At 39.4% G+C, this 27911-nt stretch overlaps 3 protein-coding genes across 6 annotated transcripts in view; 1 reads left to right on the forward strand and 2 right to left on the reverse strand.

The window, feature by feature from the left end:
• Positions 1-14543, reverse strand: part of LOC108016115 (aminopeptidase N) — a 48193-nt gene extending 33650 nt beyond the window's left edge. For 3 of the 4 annotated variants that reach the window (XM_036819410.3, XM_036819407.3, XM_036819409.3), the window contains exons 1-2: positions 14417-14543; positions 13845-13918 (exon numbers count right to left, since the gene is read on the reverse strand). The gene's annotated coding sequence lies outside the window, so the exon portion shown is untranslated. The remainder of the gene's footprint in view (positions 1-13844; positions 13919-14416) is intronic. The other variant, XM_070995955.1, reaches the window with a different exon arrangement.
• A 2872-nt stretch (positions 14544-17415) lies between these two features.
• Positions 17416-19520, forward strand: Ets97D (DNA-binding protein Ets97D). Its single transcript, XM_017082785.4, has 5 exons — positions 17416-17586; positions 17664-17778; positions 17842-17911; positions 17966-18683; positions 18743-19520. The coding sequence occupies exons 1-5, from the start codon at positions 17523-17525 to the stop codon at positions 19171-19173; spliced, it is 1398 nt and encodes a 465-aa protein (XP_016938274.3). The 5' UTR covers positions 17416-17522; the 3' UTR covers positions 19174-19520.
• A 247-nt stretch (positions 19521-19767) lies between these two features.
• T48 (FU domain-containing protein T48) overlaps positions 19768-27911 on the reverse strand; it is a 31245-nt gene continuing 23101 nt past the window's right edge. The window contains exon 3 of the mRNA XM_036819497.3: positions 19768-20807. Coding sequence (XP_036675392.3) covers positions 19822-20807 — 986 coding nt within the window. The 3' untranslated portion in view covers positions 19768-19821. The remainder of the gene's footprint in view (positions 20808-27911) is intronic.

Consider the following 27911-nt stretch of genomic DNA (forward strand, 5'->3'; position numbering starts at 1 on the left):
CCAGCATGATTGTGTAAAAGACAAAACCCTATGAATTTTTTTTACAATTAAACCATGCTGTATACAAAGTTGAAGCTGTTTTAAGTGGATAATGTATTCGCTTTTATTCGATAAATCAGCTATAAGTTTTTTCTGCTTACCTCCTGGAGGAACTTTGTTTTCTGGACAGAAAGGCAAGTAGTTATGTGAGTCATGCCGATCAGTAGGATATTCTAAATCCACTTCTAATATATATCCTACATTTCCCTCAGCAGAAATATTTTTGTAATCGAAAGATTCTAATTGATCATTACTTAGAAATTTAAATCCTGAAAGCGGTAAGGGTTGACTCATTGCCCAACCATATAAATTATTTGCATCAATATAGCTGAGGTAGTTATTTGGTTTACTTGAATCGAAGTTAGTTATATATTTATTATTAGCTATAGAAATTCTTTGGGTACATTGAGTTAACCCACCCCTTATCGCTCTTTTTAAAAAGTTGTACATGTCTCCGTCACTAATAAGTTCTAAATTTACATTAGTATACTTGAGCATAGCATCCCAAGATATTGACGGTGCTGTAACATAGTTAATAGGGTCAAGCTTATAAATTTTCTGACAAATTTTTCTAAAATTTTCGAAAACATCAGTCAAAATTAAAACATCACTTTCTAAATAAAGTTTTATATAATCTTTTATAGTATTACAGTTGAAAGTTTTCCAAACCTTTTGTGCAAAATTGTAATCATCTATACTACAATTTTCTTCGCTGAGAGAATTGTAAAAACTATCAATGTCAGGAAGCTGGGTATCCTCAAATTTTTCAAAACTATCTAAATAGTCGTAAGGGAAAACACCCTTCCTACGCATTTGCTTAAATTTTTCTCCCTGAAATTTAGTACTTAGAATTTTAAAATCTTTGTCCTCCATGTAGCTTGATAGTTTTTCTAAACTAGAATTTAAAAATCTAATCGAATCGATATATCTTATTTTATATCTATTTGATGCATTTATTTTAATTGACTGCGTTAGCGCTATATAAAGCTCTTTATTACAGGGTATGGGGCTTAAGTCTCCTTCTAATTCAGTAATGAATAAATGTATGTCATATTTAGATAAGTTATGAAATACTACAGGAAAGAAGGGATCACTTAATTTGTACTTTGGCTTACAATTTTTATGAATGGGACCCATGTATTTTCCAGAAAATTGATCAAAATATTTGTCCAGGTCGTCAGCGTTTATTTCCTTTTCACAGGCACAGCAATTTCCTTCCTGTTCATGGATTGTGCTAGCAATCGGGTTTTTGGGGGTCGACCAGTACATGTAAAACAAGCTCGTAGTTTTTTCCTTTAGTGATTTGCAGAATTTTTGTATGCAGTCAGCGCCTATAAAATTATAAAAAATTTGAATTAGTTTTTAAAATACTAAGAAATGAATTATTTATTGCTTTTTACATACCTTCATATGTCCACAATTCGTTAAGATCCGGATTATATTTATGTGCTATATAAAATGATACGGCACATGCAGTATGCTTCTGCACTTTTGTTGTTGACGACGTTGAAGACGAATTTAGGCATGTTCTATAGTTTTCAAGAACAGCCTCAATATCGGCATATATCACCACCGGAGGAGATAATTTTTTATGAAAGCCCTTGAATGAAGTTGTAGTGTTTGGTTCAGGGTAAAACGAGGCCACTTTCCCGCATTCAAGTTTGTTGTGGGTAGTATTATTAACTGTGAAAAACTGTAGACAGTTATCACAAAAATATCCTCCTGATTTGGCCTTGGAATGCTGTGAGTAGCATAATCTTTTTACACTTGTAATGTAAGCGTAATGCATACTGTCTTGGTTTACGTTATTTATTCCCAATATATTGATGTGGTTAGGTTGAATACATTTGGTTCTAAACGTTGGACCGATAATTTTATCACCATCAGCATCGATCTCATAAACATTTATACTAAAGTCTTTATTATTTTTTTCGAAATGGATAATCCCTTTATTCGTTATTGGAAACTCGATTCCTGAAAAATCCAATCTTATTCCGTCATATACAATTATTTCATTATTAATATTAATGTGGTAAGTTGTGGGCTTTGTCATTTTCTCTCGTGAATACTTTTTTTGCTTTGCATTTGTAAAAGTAGCACTCTCATGAGTTTTGTTAGCTATGAATGCCAGTATGCACCATTTGAAACAAAATACGTCAGTATTCTGTACGTTAATAAGTGCATTTCGGGCTCTTATATTCTTCGGGGCCTGAATGTATCCGCTAGCAGGAATGTTTTCTAGCTTTATTATAGTAATTTCAAAATAATTGAAATTTTTTATTGCCCAACCGGAGTCTTTTTCTTGAAACTCACTGCTCGATGCTAGTAAGCTTTCTACTGCCATATTAAGTTCATCGATAATGCTTTCATTTTGGTATACAGATTTATATGATGTCCCAAAATGTTTTGTTGTTTCAACAGTAACTCCTTCGTCTGTTTGTTTAATATAGGTACCATAAACTCTTAGGTTGAATTTAATGGCTCTATATTCTATCATGCAATGCTTTATAATTTCAATTATATTTTTTTGGCAATGCTGATAAAAATCTTTTAAATCAATAGTGTTTTGGACTGTACTATTGATTCGATATGATTTAACCGGAAAAACAGTTTGAGAGTTAAGAAGAATTATGTTTTCATTATTTTTTACTTCTCTGGCTGATGCATTTTTATGCTTATCGGTCAATATGTGTTGACGTTCCCTTGATGCAAGATATTTATCACCACAAGTAGGACATAAAAGTTCTAATTTTAAATCATTTTTATTTTCGCTAATCTTAGCTTTTTTTCCTTGTTTGAGTACTTCCTTACCCTCATCCATTCTCATCCGTTTGAGAGCATTTGATGATGTTGTGGGATGATCGTCCAGATGATTTTGCCTTCTGTTTTGTGGTTGCCGTTTTTCAACATTCATTAAAACGTTGAATGCATTTATAGGTCCATTACAATTTTGATAGTGCTCATCAAATTCATAATTATGAACTAAGGTAGAGCATAAGTCACACCTTATTTTTGATTTACACATTAAAACCTCGAAGGCATTCCGAGGCTTTGAGCACTGAGCATAATGAGCTTCAAACTCACTCATCTCCACATTTTTGGTGCACAAATCACAAGCAATGAATGACTCCATTTTTAGGGTTTTGGTTTTAATATTTTTTTTCAAAAAATATATTGTTATATGTTGTAATGTTGTTAACAATTTTCACCCACTCGTTATAAAGGTAAAAAGCACGATAATGTTGTTAACAATTTTCGGGCACTCGTTTAAAAGGTAAAAAGCACGATTAGAATTGTTAGGCGCGATTGCAAGGACCGATGTGGATCTAATTATTTTATTAGAATACAGTACTGAGGCATTTGAAGAACTGATCCTGAGCAATTTGAGTGGTGTCATTTTTATAGTCCAGAATGTTCACTTAACAGGTTGACATCTACAGGGAGTGCATACAGGCATGTTGTACTCCTAGAACCAATCCGATTGGTTCTCGAACATAAGGAGCAGCCCAATACCCCAGTAGAATGGTTATTAGAAGGAAAACGAACACAAGGATTGATAACAAGTTACCGGGGGTGAACGTGGTGTAGGAGGGGTCTCGATGTAGGTAAATATCGAAGGTGTGCAACTTCGACATAGGTTAAGGAAAGACAATCTCTGTGTAAGCAAGATATGAATAAATGGTCAGTTAAGGTCGGGCCAGCATTGGCATAAGATGTCGCGATGCAACCATTCGAATTTCCTAAGCCTTAAGCTAAGAGTAGCTATTAAAAGCGGTTGCGGAGGTTTTTTAGGCGGTTTTAAATGTATTTTGTATGAGTTGTTTTTAATTGCAAGCGTATACTCATCCCATAATCAGTGTGTTTGGTATTCCACGGAACCCTCCCGTTTTATTGCATTTCAAATATTGTGACCCCTCGTTATCTTCTGAGAATGAGCAGGAGAAAGTGAACGTGCGTACCCACGAACCCGAATCTCACCCCCTACCCTCGAGTCCTTGCTCATGACTGCTTGTGCGCGAAGGTGTGAAATTTTAATTTTGTGAGTTTTTTTCAAAATGTGCAGTTTTTATTTTAGAAAAGAGAAAATTATACCATTGGAAAGGGCTTGAAAAATGCTTTCCAATGATACCAAATTTTTTTTTTTTTTTTTTTAGTGAGGGGGTATACTATTTAGGGTATCGGAGGTCATCGTCGTTTTTTGCCTTTTTCAGTCGAGTAGTGGGAATATACGAGAGAGGCAGAATTTGAAATTCGGTACAATTTTCCGCTTCAGTGCACCGTTTTAAGAAATTCTTAAACCTAAACTTCTTATCCTACACATAAATATTATTGGGTGGCCTTTAGATATAAACCCTGAAAAGTGTTCCCAATAAGAAATTTAAAACATAAGCCTTAAAGTGATCCCACTAGCTAATTTTTCTATACACACCCGTCTAACTTAATCGTAGACACAAACAATTTCGATATCCTCAGCTAATTTTTCTATACACTAACTTCTAACTTTATCGTAGACACAAACAATTTCGATATCCTTAGCCCTGAAAAGTGATCCTATAAGTCTTATACAACTTGAACATTAAAGTGATTCTTCAGCTCATTTTTCCTAGACACACTCCTCAAAAGGAATCGTATAACATATAAGAAAAACTAGAGTATAAGACCGCAGCGGCTGTCATCGCAGCGGCAGTCTCGGCAGCGTCCAAACCTCCGCTGCGAAAACCGCCGCTCCCGTATATTCCCACTACTCGACTGAAAAAGGCAAAAAACGACGATGACCTCCGATACCCTAAATAGTATACCCCCTCACTAAAAAAAAAAAAAAAAAAATTTGGTATCATTGGAAAGCATTTTTCAAGCCCTTTCCAATGGTATAATTTTCTCTTTTCTAAAATAAAAACTGCACATTTTGAAAAAAACTCACAAAATTAAAATTTCACACCTTCGCGCACAAGCAGTCATGAGCAAGGACTCGAGGGTAGGGGGTGAGATTCGGGTTCGTGGGTACGCACGTTCACTTTCTCCTGCTCATTCTCAGAAGATAACGAGGGGTCACAATATTTGAAATGCAATAAAACGGGAGGGTTCCGTGGAATACCAAACACACTGATTATGGGATGAGTATACGCTTGCAATTAAAAACAACTCATACAAAATACATTTAAAACCGCCTAAAAAACCTCCGCAACCGCTTTTAATAGCTACTTTCCATACTAAATTTTCTCTAAAAATAGCCAACAAAATCATTCCGTCTTGGAACATTTAGCTCCTTCATTTCCGTTTCGCTTTTCGCTCAATTACCCTTCCCCTCGGATTTTTCACGCATCTGCATGGTTTGCGCCCACAGATTCGCGGATTTACGATTCCGTTTATTTGTTGTTGGCTTTAAAAAAATCTTTCGGCACATAAAATATTGACAACGGCGGTACACCGAACAAAATTCACTCCAAAATATGATAGGATATGATGTAATGTTTAATCAATTTGATAATAAAGTCAACTCAAATTATTCAAGAAGAAAAAACTCTTAAAATTAAATTCTCCACACACCGGTTGTATAAAGACCACAAAATTATTCACGAGTTTCTTTTTTTCTGTGCACAATTCATGATGTCACTTTGTCAATGTTTGGGTCGCAAATTGAAAACAAATTTATAATGCAAATACGAGCAGCCAAGAAATAAATAAAACCAGAAGAAATCAAAATTTGTTTATTGAAAGCTTGAATGCACTCACTGGTTTTTTTATTTGCACAGGCGATGTGTTTTGACAATGACTAAGCGGCAAGTTCAATGTCAAAAAACGAATCGAAATCAAAAAGCAGAGACCCAAAATGAATGCCGAATATCGGGGGAATCGGAATCGAAACTTTACTTGATTTAGTTTATCCAGGCTAAGTCAAAAACAAAATAAAACTGCAAAAAAAGCGAAGCAGCCAAAGTCGAAGAACCGCACCCGACAAAACACCGAAATGAACTGCAGAGGAACCTCGTTTGGAACCCAGAAAAAACAATCAAAATACTTCACCAAAAACAGAAACGAAAGATATTAAGTAATAAAAAAAGATAGAGAGTGGGACAGACAATTGTCACGACGAAGGGCCATCGAGAGAAATGGTCGTCAATGGATTCATACTTGACATTCGATTGGGCGCCAAGAACATAGGAACCGAAAGACCATTCTGCTGCCAAAAAAAGCGAGCTCGTAAACTTTCAATTTTTGGACCGACTCGCTATGCGGCGACGATCAATTTTATCGGCGGAACGAATTTTAATTGAAGACCCAGACCGTAGACCGCAGTGGGAAAACTGGAGAAAAGACCCTGAGTGATTACATGAGTACTGTCTGTGCGTCTCTCTAACAAGTCGCATAATTAAACTGGCGTTTGATTAATAATCATTGAACCCGGGATGACCCGCACTTCCCATTCCCATCCCGAAACTTTTGTGGTTTGTTGTAACAATTAGCGGCAACATTATGCACTTTAAATCGACATTTATTGGGTTAAATCTGTGTGAATACAGCCTTCGAGGGCCCTCACAATGGAAATTGGAAATTCGAAATTGGTTCAATTGATGTTCAATAATTTTATGGCTTAACGAGTGTAAATATTGAACGCAAAGGACACTTGGTGTTCTTAATTCCCTACGGGTGTCATCAATCAAGAAATGGAAGGGAAAAGAGTGTCGAGTTAATTGCCATCGCACAAGTTGGTAATTATGTAATTGTCATGATGGACATGGTGCCCTTGTCTTGGGTTATTCTTGGGTTATACCCCTACCACTCGTCGTGTGACAATGACAAGGGGTTACAAGTGTGGCATTGACCGAGGGTTAAAAATGCCATAGACAAATCTGCACAAATTTAGAAACAAAATTGCTTACTTCACACTTTTCAAGAAGCTCTTCTTCTAATGACTTAATGGCTTCCCAGAATTCGGATGCGACTCTTCGTCATTAGTTTGGGCACAAACATTCGTATTCAGACAACCGAAATATAAATTTTGCGGCTTCTGTCAATTGTTTCCATGGCAGGTTAACAAACGCGAATTAGCAATGCAAGTTATTACCCATGTCAGGCCTGAGCACTTACTAATCTATCTATCTTTATGGCATACGAAATAACCATTCTGTCAGTATTATTATTACAGAGCGTTACAAACGCCCACAAATGCTGCACTTGCCGAGTGCAATATTACGTATACGTAAACGCTGATGACTGATCATTAGGTTCGGAGAGCTGTGGGTAAACTAAAAACAAAAAAAAAACCAATTAAGTGAGACCACAAGCCAAACAATACCGAAAACCCAAGGGGATATGGCGAATTAATAGCACCAGTTTTTGTTGGCCTTTTATTCAGTTTTGTTTTGTTTGGTTGGTCCAACGACGTCATCGTTGTCACTTTTCGTTTTTTGGGGTTTTGAGAATAATATAAATAAGCAATTTACCCACAGCTCAGAGAATTTATTTTCGGTTCTCCTTTGTCAGGCGAATATATCATGGATTCTATTGAAAGTAAATAACGAAACTGGGTCAGCGCCAGCATCCCGCGACGAGGGCGTCAAAAATACATCAGCACGCTGATCAATCATATTTTGTGAGCGAAAAATAAAAAAACAGAACTACAAAGTGAGAACCTGATAGCGCCAATACTGGGCGCCAGTTCGCTAATAAGCCATCACGGCGCACGTGGCGTATGCTTAACATTAGTCATCGCTTTACGAGCATCCATAAAAATGTTATTACATCAGTTGAAGTTCAACGCTCTTTCTAGGCAACTTCTATCACCTAAAAGTTGTACAGTAAATCAACTAAATAGTTGATGAATATAAACCAACCAAAAACAATGGTTTGTTTAAAATGTTTAAAAAGTTGTATTCATAGATCAAGTATAAGAATGTTGAATCCTACAATTTAAATTTCTATAGAAAATTCACTTCCTATTTCTATGAATATATATTTTGTTTGAATTAACTGGAAAATATAAAATATTTGCAAGATTGTGAAATATTTTTTAAATTTCTTGGATTCCATTTTATAAAGAAATTTTAATCTTACCATTTCTGGGTAATAAATAATTAATTGGAACTTCAAGTTCCCCAATGTACTCTAAAATTTAATGCAAAATTTAAAACTTGTTGAAAAGTTGCAGCTAATTTGTCATGAATATTTAACTATTTGAGCAACATATATTCTAGGGTACATCGAAACCCGGTTACTTGTATTTATTAAGCATTCTTAGTTGCCTAACCGAAACTATGCGGAATGGCATTTTAATTGATCAAACATTTGCACATCTTTGGTCATTGAAATTAGCCAATAAACATTTTTAGCACTTTTCTAAACTTGGCGGAGGTGTTATCTTCCCCACATGCTGGCCTCAGAATGCGGATTCTAAATGAGTGTCCGTTTATTTGTTCAGAATTATGTGTTTGATTCCCCCGACTTTAGTTTTCCTCGATGTTTTCCGCCTTTACGTTTATTTTGGTTGTCTATTTTTATAGGTGATCTGATGAGTGGCCACTGGCCGAGCAACCTGCCATTGGCACTATCGAAGGAGCCGTAAATCATCCGAATTTGTTTCCATATCTATTTTATTTCACTTGTGCTGTAGTCTTATTTTTCGCTTTTATCGGCACACCGTTGGGCCGAATGAAGCGTGCGCTCCAATTTCGTGTTCATTCACTCAAAAGTTGGGTGACATTCGTCGTGGTCACTTGTGCGGCGGTCACCAGGGGGCGGTAGTGGGTTAATGATTCGGAGCGGACATTATACGCTATTCTTTTGTGGCTCTATTTGTGGACACAAGTGACGCAAGCCGGACAGCGGGCCTAGTATCGTTTCAAGGTTACTGGGGCTTTCGGTCTTTAAGTCTACGCTATAGTGATACTGCAATCGAATTGCCTTTGAAATTGAATGGCACGCGGTAAAATTAAGATATTGGATATTACAAATATTACTTGTATGAGCTATCTTACTATGTGCTTAAAAAATATGTACTAATTTATTTTAAACTATAAAAATATTTGTACCCATTACCTATTATTCAATAATAGCAAATATAAAGATTTAAACGTATAGTGTACTATTTATACTTCAAATTTACATTCATTGTCACTTAATTAGCTTACTCTGAGATCATTTTCGCTATCTTTTAACTATCTCCGCTAAAAACAATTACAACAGATTACAAAAATATTTAATTTACGTGATAAACTTAAGAGCACACAATCTAATAAATTGCGATGTCTCCCTGAAGATAAGGCCTCGCTCCAAAGTTGATGTCATGGCAGTGAAGGTAAAACCTTACCTCTTCGTTCTCCACTTTTCCATTATTATGCCTTATAAAAGACAGCGAATTCTGGCCGGCTATCTTGAGGCGGAAAACTCCGGCTTTTCCATCTGCATTGCGTGACCAAGCAGTGGTAAAAAAGAAAAAAACACACCCACAATTGCAGCGCAACCTCCCACCCAGAAACCCTCTGTCATAATTCCATAGCACGCATAAAAATTTAACGCCATTGCATGATGGTTGTTGAGCTTTTGACCCCTTAGGACAGTTGCTGTATATGGTATATGTTTGAGTATATGATGGAAGATAGGCCGTAACGCGGTGCACTTTTCGGGGAAGTCCCCCAAAAGAGTTCCCCCTTCTGTTTGGCGTGTCAAATTAGTTACGCCCTGGGTGCTGCAGGTGGTTGTGGCTATTTTTGTCTGTCCGCTGACTAAGTCAAATGAAAATGTCAAATGTTTCTGACAGCCCGAGTTGTCAGCTATTCGGTGGTAATGAGAAAACCGCCGCCTCATCCATGATTATGTGAATACTTTTGTTAGTCTAGCTCTATTACCTTCAATGCTAATTTCCAGAAATTATATTTGTTGGCTAATGAAGTTAGGAGCCTAATTTTAAGAGCATTTGAAGACTTTAAACATTGTTTAAAATGTGTTTAAAAATGTTTGAAAATAATAATAATGACTATTTTTATGATTTTGTTCAGATTAGTTATTACCACTGATTTTAAAATGTTATATTCTACAATTAAAGTAAATTTACTAATTTAAAAACCAGTTTCTCATTCTCAAAACTTATTGTTTAGAAAAACAAAACCATGAATGGCATCTCTTCCAGTTGATGTTTAGTGCCCATGTATACATTTGTAACTCTGGCTCTTTCCATTCAGAGCCCCATTCATCTTCATTCAGTTGGCTACCCTCCCATTTGCATTTGATCTTTTGTTTTGTCATCTGTCAAATGCACTTGCTGACGTCACCGGACCATTAATATTCATAACACCCGGCCAAAGTCAAAGAGAATTAGGCATAAAGTCTATCAGGCCTACTGCCTTATCAATCATTTGAGGTGTATGAGTGAATGAATGAATGAAATTCTCATTCCTATGTTTAGTATTCCATTTTGGGCTCTTAAAAACGTTGCAATCGACTAAATATACATATATTTATACAGAGAGAGCTGATCTGAACACGTATAGCTTAATGGCAAACAAATGCTTCTGTTTTCGGGTTCCTCAAACCGACGACAAGCATTTCACCGATATTCTGCGACCTTGAAGGTGGCAACAAAAATTTAAAATTTTTATGCGTTTTCTACAGGCAGCTGCTTTTATTGTTGTTGCGTGTTTGTTTGATATTGCATATAGAGTAGACTCGTGTGTGAATAATTTTTGAATAAAGGCCAGAATGTCGCCACACCCACTGCCACCCACCGCCCCCTGAAAATGAGGTGGGCGAAAGAATTTCTCCCCACACTTTGCACTTGAAATAGTTTTCAGTTTTCCTTTCGGCTTTCCTCCTCTCTTTATTTTTGTTGTGCTCTCGCTTTTCCATTTTAATGAGCATAGAAATTGGTGGTGCCTCGTTTAATTGTTGTTATTTTCATAGCAACAGCGCCACAATTATCATTTGTTCTTATCAAATGACTCATGAAGCTAGCAACAATTTTCCGAGGGGCCTGAACCTAGACGAAAAATAAACATTACGCGAGAATTGTGCAATAAAAGGCGTATCAACCAACGCAAGAAAGCATTACATATTGCGTTAAAAAGGGCAGACCGATGTTGAACTGGAAATAATTTATTACATTTTCCACATGTCAGAGGTAGAAATGCACAAAATAGAGTGACAATATGCTATGCTGATAAATGGAGAGGCTAAAAAAATTGCTTTCCAAATATAAAACAATATTTTGCCAACCAAATAAAGTCTGTGGACTTGCATTTTGGTTATTTCTTTAAAAAATACAATATTAAAAAATATTATGCTGATAATTAAGTGTAAAATGCTTTTTCAAATATTATTTTCCAAACAAATTATAAAAAATAAATAACGGAAAAATTGTATGATGATAATTAAGTGCAAAATGCTTTTTCAAAGGGAGTTAAATGTGCTTTCCAAACAAAAAACAACATTTTGACAACCAGAAATATATTTTCTTTCATTTTGGTTATTACTTGTGAGAAAATAAAAGAAAACAAAAACCATTTAACATAGACTTTCCCATCCTCCCCTTTTCACTTCCCTAAAGTCCCAACAAGGTGCGAAACCACAAAAAGGTAAGCCGAATCCATCAAAGGGGAAAACCAAATGAAAACCGACGGGAAACCACAAAATGCTGCAATCAACTAAAACTCCATGGGTGGTATAAATACACGGGTGAAAATATGGCCTGAAATTGGAGTGGAAAAAGGTGAGACGCCCTATATGTACCTCATCACACAGAAAATGCAATTATGCAAATTGCCCCGTTTGAAATGCAGCCATAGAAGAGCGGGAAAAATTAAATCACACAATAACAATCAAGAAGGGGTTCGAAAACCATAAAGAAATTTTATTTTATCCAAATTAAAAACACAATCGAAGGGCCATTCAATAAAAATAAATGGAAAGCACGCGCCAAAGGGGGAAATAATATGAAATCAATGCCGAAAATGGCGAGAACCCAAAAATTTCGAAGGGTGGATTCTTCGAGGGTTTAAGTATTCCAAATAGGGAACTTGATCTTTTTTTCGCCCAACTACCTGAGTGCGAAACCGAATCTGCAGCCGTCTATGAGCTCATACCCAAATGTAAATCAAATAGCCAGATAAGGGAACCCCTCGACTCAGACGTTACAATGGGCCGGATACAACGAGCCCCTTTTATATAAATTCATTCTTTTTTTATTTTTGGCGCACTCGCCGACTTTGTAACAATCTTATCGCAGGACTTTTATCTAATTTAAGCCTCACATATGCTCATGTTGGCTGAAATCTGATTGAAAGGCCGACAAAATCGCTCTAGTGTTAAATTAAAAGTGGTCTTGTCTCAATAAAACCGAAAAAACTAACCGCCACCAGTGCAATCTGGGCTCTGAGTGCCCACTGTACTTGATTGCCGCCTGATTGGGCACCATTGAAACTTAATTAATGCGAAAATGTGCAGTAAAAAAACAGAGCGAAATTAACAAAGGCAAATTTATAGAGTGGGCTGGGTGTAAATATGGTTTATAGAAACATTCTGGCAGGAGCTTTAGCCGCCGTATGTGGGCGACCCACTTGCCCAAAGGCCTATAATTTCCTTTTCTGATGCACTGAAACAAAGGTAATGAGAACGATTCGTTGGTTTCGGATCTACAAAAAATCCTAATAAATAGATTCAATTTGAACAAAGTGAAAAACATGTAACAATTGACATAATTTAGTTTTTAACCGAAGAACCTGCCTATAGTTTTGGATACCATAACAATTATATCAGTATTCCTTTGATACTTATGAAAATCAACCACACAACCATTTTTTAATAAAAAAATAATAATCGTTGATTTTTTAAAGGAAGTTTTTGTCGATTTCCTTTAAGTACAATGCTTTGAGAATTATGAAAATGAAGTATTTTACAACAAAGGGGCAATATTTTAAAGGGAAAGGAAACATTTTCTAGTTTACAGAAATATCCCTAATTTTAATAATATCATTTTAGGATGGCATTAAAAAGTGTTCGGAATATTTATCACTTTGACATGGTTTTTGATTGTACAAAATCATAATAAATGTCAAGGCAATACATTATTAACATGTGTGATTATTCACAAGAAACAAGTATAAAATGGCATTTGGCATTTTTCATTACTTTCTGTGAACAAGATAATAAAAATCACAACATTTTCAATGTGCAATATCATAAAAAAAAATTTTATTAAAGATCATAAGAAACATGGCATATTATTCACATAAAACAGTGTGAGAATATTTTATAGAATTTTTCCTATTAACTGCATAATAGAAACCGAATTTTCTGTGTAAAATTGGACCCACGCCGAATGGCCAAACAAGTGGTGCTCGATGGGAGCCGAAATGGCTCTCGTGCCCAATGGTGGTGCAGGTCTGGACACCCACACCACTTGGGGCACCACCGAATTCATCCAAAAGAGCCACCCACGTGCCGCATTTAAGCGCCGGCTGAGAGAGCCTGCTGCCACTTGTTCGGCGTTGCATGGATATTAAAAGCACGACGAGAGCGGTTGCAACATGCGGAAAAGCGGAAAATGTGCCGGCGAAGCCAGTGAGAGAATTTTCCCAGCTGTTCGAAAGGGGTGGGCTCCCTTTTCATTCGGGAGGTGAAAAGTTCAAGCCCTGCAGCTGGCTGCGTCCTTGGGAAATTCAGCTGCTGTGGAGCACTCGGAACCGGCATTGCATTCGGCCGAAGGACACGTTTTCCCAGCAAAATCAATAATTGCCCGGGTCATTTCGGGATCCCCATATCATGTGCCCTGCCATCCCAAATCAAAAATCAATTCAAACGATTGCCAAACTCACCTCGTTTGATTTCCACTTGTCTGACACTACAGATTTGGGGTATCTATTTTTTTGTGTTGTGATTATTTTTCAAGCTGTTTTCCAAATTGAAACAAGAAATTTGAAAATTAATTTTTCTTGATTCCCTAGTTTTTACGAAACTTTACAGCGAACGTTACACTTTGATTGTTGATAGCGTGCATTTGTGAGTGCGTGTGTGCTGTTTCGATTTTGATTAGAGCGAGGGGAAAACGAATGCAAATCGATGGAAACGGCCTGGGTTTTGTTTAGCTTTTGTTGTTTGGCCGCCAGGGGCAATGTCGCGCATTTATTTTTGTTACATATTTTAAATTTAGCTTTGCCGGTCTTTTGTTTAGCCGTTTTGCCTATGAAAGAAAATGAATTTATTATAGCAGAGCGTGTGTTTTTTTTTCTGTCTGACTAACTAGTTTCCAGCCTACACTGAAATTGTGTTCTAAATGGCAAACAAAACGCCCACACGAAATTCCGCCCACTCAGTCGAAGCAACGAAAGCAAAAAAACACACACGCACTCGCAGAGATAACGAAAAAAAGGTAACGAAACTTGCGTACTTAATCAAATAAGCGTTAAAGCAATCGCTTTTGGCCAAAAACAAAACTCGCGAGCGTTCCGCACTTTTATTTATATTTTTATTTCGGTGCGCTCCGAAATGCTCCGCGCTCCGTTCAAATGCGAACTACCCACCAAAGTTTGAATCCATTCGAATATACCCGCCGACTGCGTATATGGGATGTTCCATTGCAACCCGGCAACGAACAAGTTGTGGGTTGTTCGATCGAACTTTCTTCTTGCAGTTTTTATTAACTAATATTAAAACATTACTTTTTTAAAATACAGTACATTTAAAGATTTTAATCTTTATTTGATTATAAAATTCTTTTTTTTTAATGAGGTAAAACAATTAGTAACAATGTATGTAAGCGAATAAAAGTATAAGGTACAGACTTCTTTCAAATTAATTACAAAGTAGCTTAGGTTACCTATTTTGTTAAAACAAGACTATCTTTAAGAAAATATTTCACATCAAAAATAATGGAAACGAAGAGGTTAAGAAATATGATAAGTCGTACGTTGCTAAGTTTGAAAAATAAATCTCAAGAATATTTTAGGAATTATTATTATTATTTGTAGGCTTACTTATATAAATTAATATTTTAGGGATATTTTGTATAACTTCCATGTAACTCTAATAAATCTCAAGGGATTATCCATGGGTTGATGACTCAAAACGATTGTCCGAATTGTACGCACATCATCTAAACAAGTGTTTCCTCCCATATTTTGACCAATGGTGACACAGTCGCAGAATATTAATGAATTCGAATCCGAAACCTAAGACTGACTCACACCCCCGAGTGGTAAATTTATAATATCGGAAATAGCCAGAAGGTGATGAAAAGCTACAACCCATGGCAATTTTTCAGGCGACAAAATCCATGTCCTGCGTCTGTTCAACCACTTAAGCGGTTCATCAATAACGTGACTGCACTGCCCTCAACTGGCTAATAAATAATTCAGACTAGTTCGGAAAACCAATAAAAAGCGGGTCACAAACGAGTTCATATCCTGGCCTTAATTCGAGCGAAGGTTTCTAGGAGCAGACCGAAAAAGCGCCATAACTCACTCGAAAAAAGCCAATTAATTAAGAAACAAAAATTATGAAATGAAGAGCGGATATGGCTGAAACGGAAAAGCAGGCTTTCCGCCTTTGAAATGTCCTTGCAGCGATGGCAATCCTTCGGCGACCCAAATACTGGCCTTTCTGTATGGGCCACGGAAATGCAAATTCTCCGAGTCCCGGACTTCTGTGCTCCACTTAACCGCGCCGCGTGGGAGTTGTCCATATTGATTTAATTCCAGCCATCCAGTGACGCAATTCTCGCGGAGTTGAACGCTCGACCGACAAATAATCCAGAGGCAAAAGCCCCAAGGGGTTGTTTTTTTGGCAGTCGGCTATAAAGGAATTTTTTTTTCGGTAGTCGGAGGCGCCACAATGACTGCGCATAGTTTTATGTGTTTGCTAGAGGTTTTCTATGAGTTTCCACGTTGTCATTGTGGGTTTTCGGTTATGTATCTGTATCTGTATCTGTTTATAAGCCCACTGCAGCTGGATGTCATGACCTAGACAATTTTCGGTCTGCATAGATTTCGATCTCCGGCTAAGGTCAATGCGGCGTATACTTAACATCTAATGAGATTACCCCTCATTAGCATACAATGACTAGTAAAGGTTTTGCGGGATAAGAAAGTCAATTTATCATATCTATAAATATGCAACCCAAAACGAAATGACCGTGACAGTGAATGACTCAACTTCAATTACTGAAAAAACTGACCTGAAGAGCCGGAATTTGGCCAGCTGGCTAATATTAGTCAACAGCTTGGCAAGTAAGCAAACAAAGCGCAGTTTGTTGTCAAACAAAAAGAAAACCGCACTCTAGTTTATTAGCTTTTTGGCTTTGGGACACGAAACGGAAAGGGGAAAATGGAGTTGCAAGGCCTGGGAGGGGATGTTAATTTGCCAGAATTTTTCTGGACAACATTGAATCACTTCCAGCGGTTAGATTAAATATTTATGTCATCCACACATTTAGAGATATTCGCCAGCAAATATCGTTCATCAACGCCAACTGAGTCAACAATGAGGTAACGCTCCCAACTCCCGACTTTGTCTATATCTCGGAACATGGAAAATCGCTTGTGTTAACAAGTGCGCTGTGCACTTGGGCTGTCCTCAGTCCACTGTCCACATAGATAGCACAATACATTCATTGTCCCACCGTTTTGACCCACTGATCGTGTTACGGGGCATTTAATCAGCATTACCCCAAGATGAGGAGCACTTTGCACCACTCCACTTGGCAGTGGGATCGCATGAAGTACTTCCTCGATTCCGCCACACAAACATTGCCAATTGTGTCTACCAATTGCCACTTTGAACCGAAAGAAAGTGGCAGAAATATCTATATATTCCATTTGAAGAGCGAACAACTCACCCACAAGTGGGTGTCTTCAGCATCAACTTATTGTTGCGAATTGAATTCCTCAATTAATTTCGATTGCTTTTCTAGGAAATCACTTGAGGGGGCGAGCACATATATATTTTGTCACCCGAAAGATTGCTAATTTTTATAGGTCGTTAGGCTTTAAATATTAATAGCCTGTGATGAACGAAATTTGAATGGAGGATATAAATGTGGAACTGTTTTTTGATGAATTTGTTTTTGCACAGAAAAAAAATCGTAAAATATGAGGGAAAATATTAAAACAAATAAAGCAAACCGAAATGATTGTTTTGAATTGTTTTTATTTAACTCAGTACATTTTAAAACCAAAAACATTTTAATTCTGTGACCTTTTAATTTGTTTAGTAAAGTCGCAAATCAGTTAAATATAATTTTATACTTATAATTCTTTTCCCAAAGTTAATCAATTTATTTTAATATTTTCAAAAGAACCGCAAAGAATTTCAAAAGCCAAAAACAAGGTGGCAACATTGGCGTTGATTTAGCAGCCCTGTTCGAATGCCGTCTAGTATTTCTTTTTGGTATTTCCACACCCGCCGCTTACGGTCCTACTAGGATGCAACAAAAATCCACGAGATAAATAAATCCAAAATAACTAATTATTGGCAGTTATTTACAAATTAAAACCACGATGGACAGCAGCAATGACTTGTCGGACGAACTGATACGCCGCTTCAGCGTTGGCGGGACCCTGGGTGAGTGGGAAATCCGGAATTCCCAATTGGGACGCACCTGTTGTGGCTCCGATTTTTAATTGTAAACAATTTCGCAGAGGAGGTGATTGCCAGCGAAATCTTTGAGGAGAGCATCGATGTGGAGACGGAGGCGGAACCGGACGACATAATCATCGTGCACATGGACATCCGTGAGCCGCTCAGCATGCTGAAGTGAGTCTAGTCAGGAAGCCCCCATATTTCCCATACAAATAACCCTCATTTTTCCCTAAACAGATCACTTGTTGAGCAAAAAATAGGGGTGTGTCTGAATTACTACACCTTTTGGCTGCAGGATGCACAGGAGGTAAGTGGAATTACTGAAGATCCTAGTAGTTACTCAACCTCTATTCCTCCCCAGCTGGAATCCCACAAAAACCTCGTGGATCAGTGCGTCAAAGGCGAAGGTCTCGTCCAGATCAACGTGCAGATCCAAACCATACGGAAACGCATCAATATAGCCGATGTCCTCAAGCCCACGGAGGCCGCTTTGGCTGCCCTGGCCGAGGAGGTGGTGGCCCAACTCTCCCCTCCTGAAACAGCCAGCCAGAAGAGCTCCTCCAGCGAAAGTCCCATCAAAACCCCCGTCAAGCGGAAGCTTAAGGAAGACTCCGAGGAGGAATCCGTTGAATCCAGTAAGGATGTTAAGCCCGTCTTGAACTGGGTCCTCGACAGCAAGTTCAAGCGGGAACAGGCACGCCTAAAGATCCCCGAGGCTGCCATCGAATGGACGCAGGCCCACGTGACGCACTGGCTCGAGTGGGCCATCAAACAGTTCGAGCTACGTGGCATCAACATGAGCGACTGGCAGATCAACGGCCAGGAACTGTGCGCCATGACGCACGAGGAGTTCAGCAAGAAGTTGCCCCGTGATCCGGGCAATGTCTTCTGGACGCATCTGCAGCTGCTCAAGGAATGCAACTTTGTGTCCGTGGTGCACAAGCAGGCGGAGGAGCTGCGGAAACCCAAGCAACCCAGGATCATGTCAGCCACTGCCATATCGACCACGGCATCGGGTCCGGTGTCTCTGGAACAGCGGATTATGCGGAAATCCTACCAGGCAGTCAAGGGTTCCGAGTGTGAGTAGATGAGAAATCCAACCAAGATTTTGAACTAACAAGATATCTTGCCCCAACAGCCGTTGAAAGTTCCCCCACATCCATGAGTCCCACAAATTACACAACCATTGGTTCCGGCAACAATGGACAAGTGCAGCTATGGCAGTTCCTACTCGAAATACTCACCGACTGCGAGCACACGGACATCATCGAATGGGTGGGCACCGACGGAGAGTTCAAGCTCAGCGATCCGGATCGCGTGGCCCGCCTTTGGGGCGAGAAAAAAAACAAACCCGCCATGAACTACGAGAAGCTTTCGAGGGCTCTCCGCTACTACTACGATGGAGATATGATCTCCAAGGTGTCCGGCAAGCGATTCGCCTACAAATTTGACTGCGACCTAAAGCTGTTGATTGGCTACGATGCCAAGGAGCTGTCGCGGCTGGTCAACGAGCGGAAGGTAGTGCCCGAGCCCGTGGTCCCCCTGGAAACGGTCAAAGAAGACACATGACATGGCGAGCTGAAGCTCAAGGAGGAACCCGACATACTCTGGAAGTACGAGGAGCCTTAGCGTTGGCTGACTTGGTCGGATGACGGCGCCTGGTTAATAATACAAATTGTTACACACTTAACACATTTTACACTCTTAAGGCACACGATTTTATTATCCATTTCGTATTCACTAAGCTTTATAATCTCTGTCTACGTAAGCTATAGCTATAAGTATCGCTTCTCTACAGTTAAACAACTTAATTATTATCTGAATAGTATCTCTATAGTGTGTATATTGAATATTGTTCGTTACATGATTGTTGCGATTTTTGTAAAATCCATAAAACTAAATTCATTTCCACGCGATTTCCATTTGCATTTGTTCCTTCTCCACGGCATCGTTGTGTGTTGATGGTTTTGTTTGTGATTTTACGTGACTAGTTTGCTTGCTTAACAGATCTAACTAAGCTATAAACGTGGGCATTTAGCGGCTCCGGCTAAATGGCCTCCCAGTTGGCTTGTCGATGGAGTTAAAGACGATGATATTGATGATGATGGCCTGGCGGAATGTGCACGCAAATGCTCCTTTCCCCCAGCTGAACTGGCACTAATACTTCTTTTACATTAAGTTGTGAGTCTGAGTTTTGATTCTTGTTTTGTGATGCCGTTACAGCTCCGTGGTGATCTCGTCCTGCGGTCGAAAGCCCAGCTTGTAGAACTCGTCCTCCAGCCACAGCGAGCTGGCGTTGAGATCAGAGATGAGATTGCCGCTCTTCAGAGTGTTGAAGCTGCTGCCGAAGGGATCCGAAGCCCGTGGCTCCTCGAACTCGTGCAGGCTGATCAGCGAGCCAAAGAGATGCAGCTTCTGCTGCGCCGAGGCACTGCTGTTCCGATCGCCGGCCATCAGTTCGCTCACTCCCTGGGGCGTCGCCGTGGGCGTCACCTGTTGCCGGAAGATGCTGGGCTGCTGCAGTTGCTTCTTCTTGGCCGGAGCAGCGTAGAGCACCTCGTGGTGACCGGCATGGTGCCCGTGCGAGGCCTGGAAGAAGTCGATGAGCTGGCCCACCTGTGGCTTGTAGCGCTCCAGGGCCTGCTCCGACCAGGCATACAGCCTGGACCAGTCTGGCGGCGGGGCGGGAATCAGCTCAATGGGCCTGTTCAGCAGGATGAGCAGCTTGGCCAGATCCCGAACGATGGGCCTGTACGAGTTGGCGGCCGCCACCTCACCCGACAAATAGAGCTTCCTGATCTGCCGCCTCGTGTCGTTCAACATGGCCAGGAAGTACTCCGCATTCGGACGCATCTCGTTCAGCTGCCTCATGAAGTCCGCCCGATCCATGGTGTTCTCGTTGATGAGCTTCTGTTTGATGGACTTCCGCCGGCGCTTCCTCTTGACCAGCATCACGGCCACCGCCAGCAGGGATAGGCAGACCAGGAAGCCACCGAGTAGACCCGCCAGAGCGGCCATCAGTGGACCCGAGTAGCCGGTGGGGACACACACTTTGCCCATGAACTCCGTGTGGGCGGACCACTGAACCAAGTAGCCGGCGGGGCACGTGTCGACGCACTGCCTCGTGTCCGTCACCAGGTACGTGGGGCACTTGATGCAGCCCGCCTTGTTGCAGCGTTGGCAGGGAGAACCTGCTGGGCAGCCTGCGAATGAAAAAGACGAAAACGGAACTGGGTTAGTCACTCTGTGGGTCATTATGGCTCCCCCAATTAGCGCTGATCAGCATAATTGTCCCCTCATTTGCATAGAAGCACACAAGTCGCAGCTCTCCCACAGACAATTGTCCACGTTAATGCCCGCGAATTAAATCATTCCCAGACGTTTGGGAAGGGTGACTCCCTAAATACACTAAGCAAACACTTCTATGATTTGTATATTTTCATAACTTAACATGTTTTATATTCTCAGAATTGGGATTTGATTACACAGATCTATTGTTATCCTCAGTTTTTCAATGCCCTACGATTTCCGAATTCTAAGAATATAAGCATATTTTGCTTCTTGTACTTTTTGGGTTCCGTTTTAAAACCTATCCCATTTTGGATTACTAAGAAAAATTACTAATAATATGTAGCATTACTATATCAATATTATACACCCACTAGTTAAGACTACTCTAAATAGAAAGCAAATATAACTATGTATATACTTCTGGAACTAAGAACCACTTCATTGGAATAATACACATTCTATACTACCCTGCAATTTATGCAAGTAAATAAGAAGACAATCTCTTGAGAACCCAGAGTAATTGAACCCTAACTATGATGTCAAGTGCTGTCCGCTCTAAACACATGACATATATCTCAAACATCTCTGTTTACCAGGCATCTGCGCTATGTGTCTGAGGCCTTTGTGTTGCTTGTTTCCCTACGAATGGATTTCAAGGTAACGTCAACAAACAGTGTTTGACTTTTGGCTGCCCAAACCCAAACAACATTAGCATATCGCCACCCCCTGTCCGCCTTGAAAAGTGTCGGGCAAACAGGGGAGATGGAGATACATATTCTAGGAAGACGACGACAAAACTGGGAAAGTTCAACATGGTACAGGCTGTTGCCGGCGGTTAAAACTTTGTCAAGATCAAAAGCTTATAAAGCCGCCGCCAGTGGTTGTCAACAGAAGAAGACGACGACGACTGAGGACTGAAGACGACGCACCGAGACTTCCAAACAGGCCAGAAGTTGGTCTTATCTGAAGGAGTCCCTCCACTACCTGCCCCATTTATCTTGGGCCAGCACTTTTTGATTCTGGACTGCCAGGGAAAACAATAACATCGCACCACGTACGCATCCAGTCCATTGCAATGCACTTGGCGTCTGGCTCTGTTCAGGTGGCTCAGCATCGTCATCATCAGTGGCATTAACTTGTTTATGCGCTAATCAGACACACACAGCCCCCAGGCGGGAGTTGGCACTGGGAACTGGGATCTGGGATCGGGGATCTTGGATATAGGATCTTGCATCTGAAGAGTCGCGACCATGGCAATGGCAATGGCAATGGCATTGGCTTGGCATTGGCCAATTCCCAGTCAGAGGCGGATAATCAGATGTAATTCGTAATTGATATTGCTCAGTGGTCAGTTCGTTTCTCGGTCTGCCTTTTGGTATCCCCGCACTGGGGATCTCTGGGGACCGGGCGTGCAGTTGATCAATGATAATTGGTTATTAAATGGAAGATTGCCTTTATTCCGCCTGTCAATGCTGTCTTCCAATTCCCATTCCGACTCCATGGGCGTGTGCATCTTTTTCAGGCGATCATGTAAATGGCCTAGAATTGCAGACTGCTGTGATCTCGTAGCGATATAAATAATGATATCGATTGGTGCCGGGATACAGTCTATATATGGCCAGAACAATTTGTCCATGGCTAAAAGATCAGATCAAAGATAGAGTGGAAGATGGGGCAATTTGCTGCATATCATTGGAAAATCTCAATCTAGTAGATTTTATTCAGATAAACAAGCTACCATCCCAAATTATTCCATGATTAAACAATCGTATGGTAATCAAAGTTTAATAATTTAGGGCCAGCCCATCTTCAACCACGCCCAATCTTAAATTTCTCCTCACCTGCTGCCAAATGATCGACTAAATAAGTGGCTGTAGGCATAAGGCAGCCATAAAACCCTGATGACTACAACTATATTTACGTCCATCAGCATCATGATCATCAGTTTTTGAGACTTGGACTCTGGGAAAGGCAAAGAATTAACAGCCTCAAAAGCATTGTTTAAACTTTCTTCGCATGAGTCAGAGAATCTGCGGACTGGCTCTCTGATTTTAAGCTCTTAGCACATGACGAGCCAAGTATCTAGGCGTGTCAGTCCCCACACATATATAGATGTATACAGCCACCAAACAGGGAGAAAAAACATATAATCGACAAATTACTTTCACTCAAAACAAACATCTGCGACGCACGGCAGCCAGCTAGGGTCATAAAAAGCGAAATAAAATGTTTATCCGACAATCACCATCAAATGAAACACGCATAAAGTAAATTCATTAGATCACTTTATAACGCGTGTATCTAGATAATTGAGTGCCCCACTAGGAGGGGAGGGGGGGCAATTCTCCGACTCTATAAAGCCCCACAAAGGCTCAAGGTCGTTCCAAATCAGAGGGTTCCGCCGACAGAGCTGACAAAATGTGGAGCTGTCGCTCGATTTGCTGATCGTCGATCGTAAATTGTAATTTGCTGCCAGCATAGACAATGCCTGGTCACTGTCATGGATTTTATACTTGGGTACCCATGGAATAGGAGGGTATATTCTATTTGAAAACATATAGGTCTCAGGAAACAAAATCTATTTGACTTAAAAACTAAAAAGTCATAGAGGCGTACAAGCTTGTAGAGTGATTATCATCATATTTACTATATTATATAATATGAAATGAATATCTCTTTATGGTATGGATCATATTTTATATCAATTTAGCACACCCCAGGTATCTGATAGTTCAAACACTCAAATTTAGGCTCTTATTTATGTATATATATTTTTTTAGGAAAAGGCAAGGCAAGCACTTGGCTCTTGTCTGTCAATTAGGCATTTGACATTTGCATAAATGTTTATGCAAAAAGCGACAAACAGAACGAAGCCAAAATAAACAAACAAAGCTTCTATGCAATGCGCAAAGTAAATAAATATTACGAAAAACAAATGGCATACTTTATGAGGCAGTTCCTGCCACCCACTCCTCGCCTTTTTCCTGCAAATCAGCATCCATAGTTTTTGAAAAAAAAACTTTTGAGCAAGCCAAATTAGCTTTTTGCCATCAGCAGTAATTCAATTTCTTTTATGTGAAGAAAGTTTTTCAGCTACACAAAAAAGTATCCCAAAAAACCGAGGAAACAGGGCCAAGTCAAGCTGCGCATGCGCAAACGGCGTTTATTAAAATAACGGTACTTAAGTACGCCCTAAGCAAACTGCACTCAACTCCGGTCCCCAAACATGCAACTTCCAAAAAACAAAAAATATAAGGGGCAAGCATAACCCCAAAAAACAAAATAAATTGAGAATGGGCGGACCTGGGACGACGGGAATCAGCAACAAAATCGACAGAAAAAAGACCTTTAATCAGCATTTTTGGGAGACAACAGAAAAAGGGAAATAATATGAGGGCACAGCTTTTTTGAAAGAACAGTTTGTGATCTTCAACGGAAATGATATGCCATATAAGCAAATAATATAGAAATGAGACATATTTTTTTCGAACTTGAAAACATACATTTCTGAAGAATATTTATAACTATTATAAAAAATGTAAGCTCAGAAAATCTACAAACTGTTATATGAACTGATTGCTCAACTTTAGCCTTAGACTCTTTATTTTTTGATCCGACTTGCCTTGCCTTTGATTTGTTTTGGCTGGAATATCATGACCAAACTCTACACACCCAAAGTTAGGGAGTTCATGAACTCCAACGATTGCTGCTACCCATAAATATACAACTCCCAGAAAGCGATCCACTGCACCAAGGAGCGCCGATCTGTCCCGCCCTTCCAACTCACTCCATTCGCTTCAATTGCGTTTTTAATTGCCAATACATTTCAAACACGTCAAATGACAATTTATTATGAATTATTGTTTGTTGTATATTTATTGTTATTTTGCCTGCCTCAGAGTTATAGGATTGAAATTGTTTCTTTCCCTTAGATTTTGTTTCGCTGTTTTGTGATAAATTGCCAGCCGAAAATACAATACTTTTTGCATTTGTTGGCTTCAAACATCCGTTCGATTTTTGTCATGATTGTCACGATTTACTTGCTGGACAAGACAGTCATTGGCTGGGATTCAGACTGAGACTTTGCATCAGACTCAGTTTTATACAGCCAGACGATAGCGATGAATTTTGAAATGGAAATTTGGTTTTTCTTTATTTTGCCTTGGATTGGTCGCCGTGTAATTATCATTCAAACAAAGTGTGTTCACTAATACGTGTTAAAAATGATTTATAAATAATTTATAAAAGAATAATTCCCGAAATTAGTTATTATTGACATTTCTTAATGTATATAGTATGGGGTTTTCTTTCATATTTATTTGTCCCTTGGTAATAAAAATTAAAATTCAATAAGAAGGTTTTTCAGTATGTGATTTGAGGTCCTCACTCAAAATTCGTTACCACTAGCTTTTAAAATACCATTCTTTAAATTCTCTCCCCAACAATTCTACCAACCCATTGATCAAGAATCGGAAACAAAAGATTTCGGACCGGCTAATTGCACGCGACATGAACACGAATTGAATTTATGGCCAGAGCATTCGGCATGTGGCCAAATTAACACCTCAAGAGTCGGCAAGGTTTCCTTTTCGATGACTGGTGACAGATATCGGGAAAAAATGATTTTTTTAAAGCTGCATTTTTGCAGCTTTTTTTGGACCGAACGGGCGAGTTGCTGCCAATTGGCAACATGTTTCTAGCCATAAAAATCAAATTTACAACTGCAGCTGTCGGACTGTAACCGTAACCACATGGAAGTGCGGTTAATTTACTGCCCAGTGATCATGCGTTGCAGTTTAGCCCACTTGGAGTTGAGGCGAGTTGGTTTGCTCTCTAATTGCCGGCGCAGCGCGAATAACTTGACATAAATGCATGTTGAGTTTAATTGTTTCATGTAGACGCAAGTTCCTTGGGGTAACCGTATCGTAGGATCCAGTCCCGGGCCCACACACAGCGGAAAATCTCGAGAGGATTGGGGGATGGAGGGTTCAGGGTACAGGAACAATTCCAGTAACACACAACTAGGTTCGGAATTCTTATGGAGAAAATTGTCTCAGCAAATGTCACAAATTAAATTGGCTTGCAAGTCACAAAGGCGCAATCGGCCCACTGATATTTGCATAATTTCTAGATACACATTTGCATAATAAAAAGATATAGTACCGATAGGCAGACAAGTAAATAAATAAATTAGTAAATGCAAATGGGGGAAGCGGAGAAAAAACACTATAATAGTAAGCGATAATGACAACTTTGACTTGACTTTGGCATTGGACTTGATTGGGAATTCTACATCGAAATTCAATCAACTGGATAGGGAGGAAATGGGGCGGGGTCTGTAACAAGAACAGTTACAGCCTCTATAGGAAACGCTTTGCGTAGGTAATCCTCCACTCAATCAGCTCAGATATCTTTCAAAGATTGTGCTGTCTTTCAAAAGTTACTGAGCTATAGAAAATGTATCGACCAGATCGTATTAACTTGTTAATTACTTTTTTGTATACTTCCTATCCTAAATAAACACTTCAAAGTGAGTTCTACAATCTTATTAGTTAGTTATAAGATTAATAACAAAGTCTTTTATATTAAATTCGCTGACTTATATTTATATTTAAAGCACCTCTTCTAAGACAAAAAACTTCAATCACTCTTGGAAACTTTCAGATATTTCTGCATCATTAGTAAAATAGGCCCAAAGCGGCCTTAATTCGTTTTATATCTTTTGCCTTGAGGTACTTTAATATAATGGGTACTTTGTTCATTAGAGAAAAATCTTTAAAGCACACTTTCGAAACCATTTAGTTCCTTGTCTAGAGTTCATTAAATTTTATCACCTAAGCAGGCCGTCTTCTAAAATCAAATTGATAAACAAGTTGATTAGCGATCAGAAAGTAAACTAATGAACAAGTCATTTTAATTTAATGATATCTAGAAAGTATATATAACCTGCTCTGGAAAAATGCGAGTCCCATTGAATTACCACATAATTTTCTTTTTGTCAGCCCGTATCAGTTTCCCCATTCCTGGGCCCATCTGACCATATATAAATCTAATTTTGCAATATGTCAAGAAATCCGATAGCCACGCACACTCACTCACAAATCGTAAGCCAGGTCCAAAGCAGCGAGTTAGCCCGTCTAAGCCAATTAGCCAACGAGTGACTCCATGCTGATTAGCATGACGAAATGTCGTAGCATTTGGTAAGTAGGCAAAAAAAAAAAACAAGAAATATCAAATAAAACATGCCCCATGGTGGGTGAATGGGCCAAGAGAGCCAAATCCATGGAGCAATGCCGAAACAGACAAAAGCCAAAAGTTCAAATGGTTCAAAGAGCCGGCCAGCCAGTCGGTTTACATCAAATAGAGCCATTGATGGAGCCAGGATACCCCGAAAGGGGAGTTGCTTAGCGTTAGCGGCTCTGTGAAAACAAATACCTGCACTGCACAGCAAGCAAAAAACGAAAATAAATAAAAAATGCGACAAAATCTGCTCAAAAGTTAAACACACGCCACGCAAAAGTCCAACTGGTTAGAGCCACTCTGCACCACTCTACACCACCGAGTGGACTTGCGCAATCCCGCGACGCATGCGCAGCCACCGAACCCCTTCCAAAACCCCTTCCTTACCCCTTCCTTTTCAAACGGTTGCACTTTTCGGCCTGCAAATTGGCCAGCTAAACGCTGACTGCCTCTATGGCCGATAATTTTATTTTATTTCTCTCTTTTCATTCCGGTTTCTGTGTGTTTATCAATTAATTTGAATTTATTCAGAGGCGTTTAATGTTTTCCATGATATTTCTTGTTGAAATCAAATCTAATGAAGTTGACAGCCCGTTGGCTGTTCGGTAGCTTCTCTTTCGCAGTTGGTGGGGAAAGTATTATTGCCCGATAATGTCAGCGGGCCTTTCAATTAGCCAAAAAAATGGATATATATAATTGCAGTCCAGTGGTGAAATGAAAGCTGCCTGAATTCAAATGCTAACCCCTTCGGGGCAATTTACATTCTTGTGTGTGAA

This window comes from Drosophila suzukii, chromosome 3 (assembly GCF_043229965.1).
Source record: "Drosophila suzukii chromosome 3, CBGP_Dsuzu_IsoJpt1.0, whole genome shotgun sequence".
Classification (NCBI taxonomy): domain Eukaryota; kingdom Metazoa; phylum Arthropoda; class Insecta; order Diptera; family Drosophilidae; genus Drosophila; species Drosophila suzukii.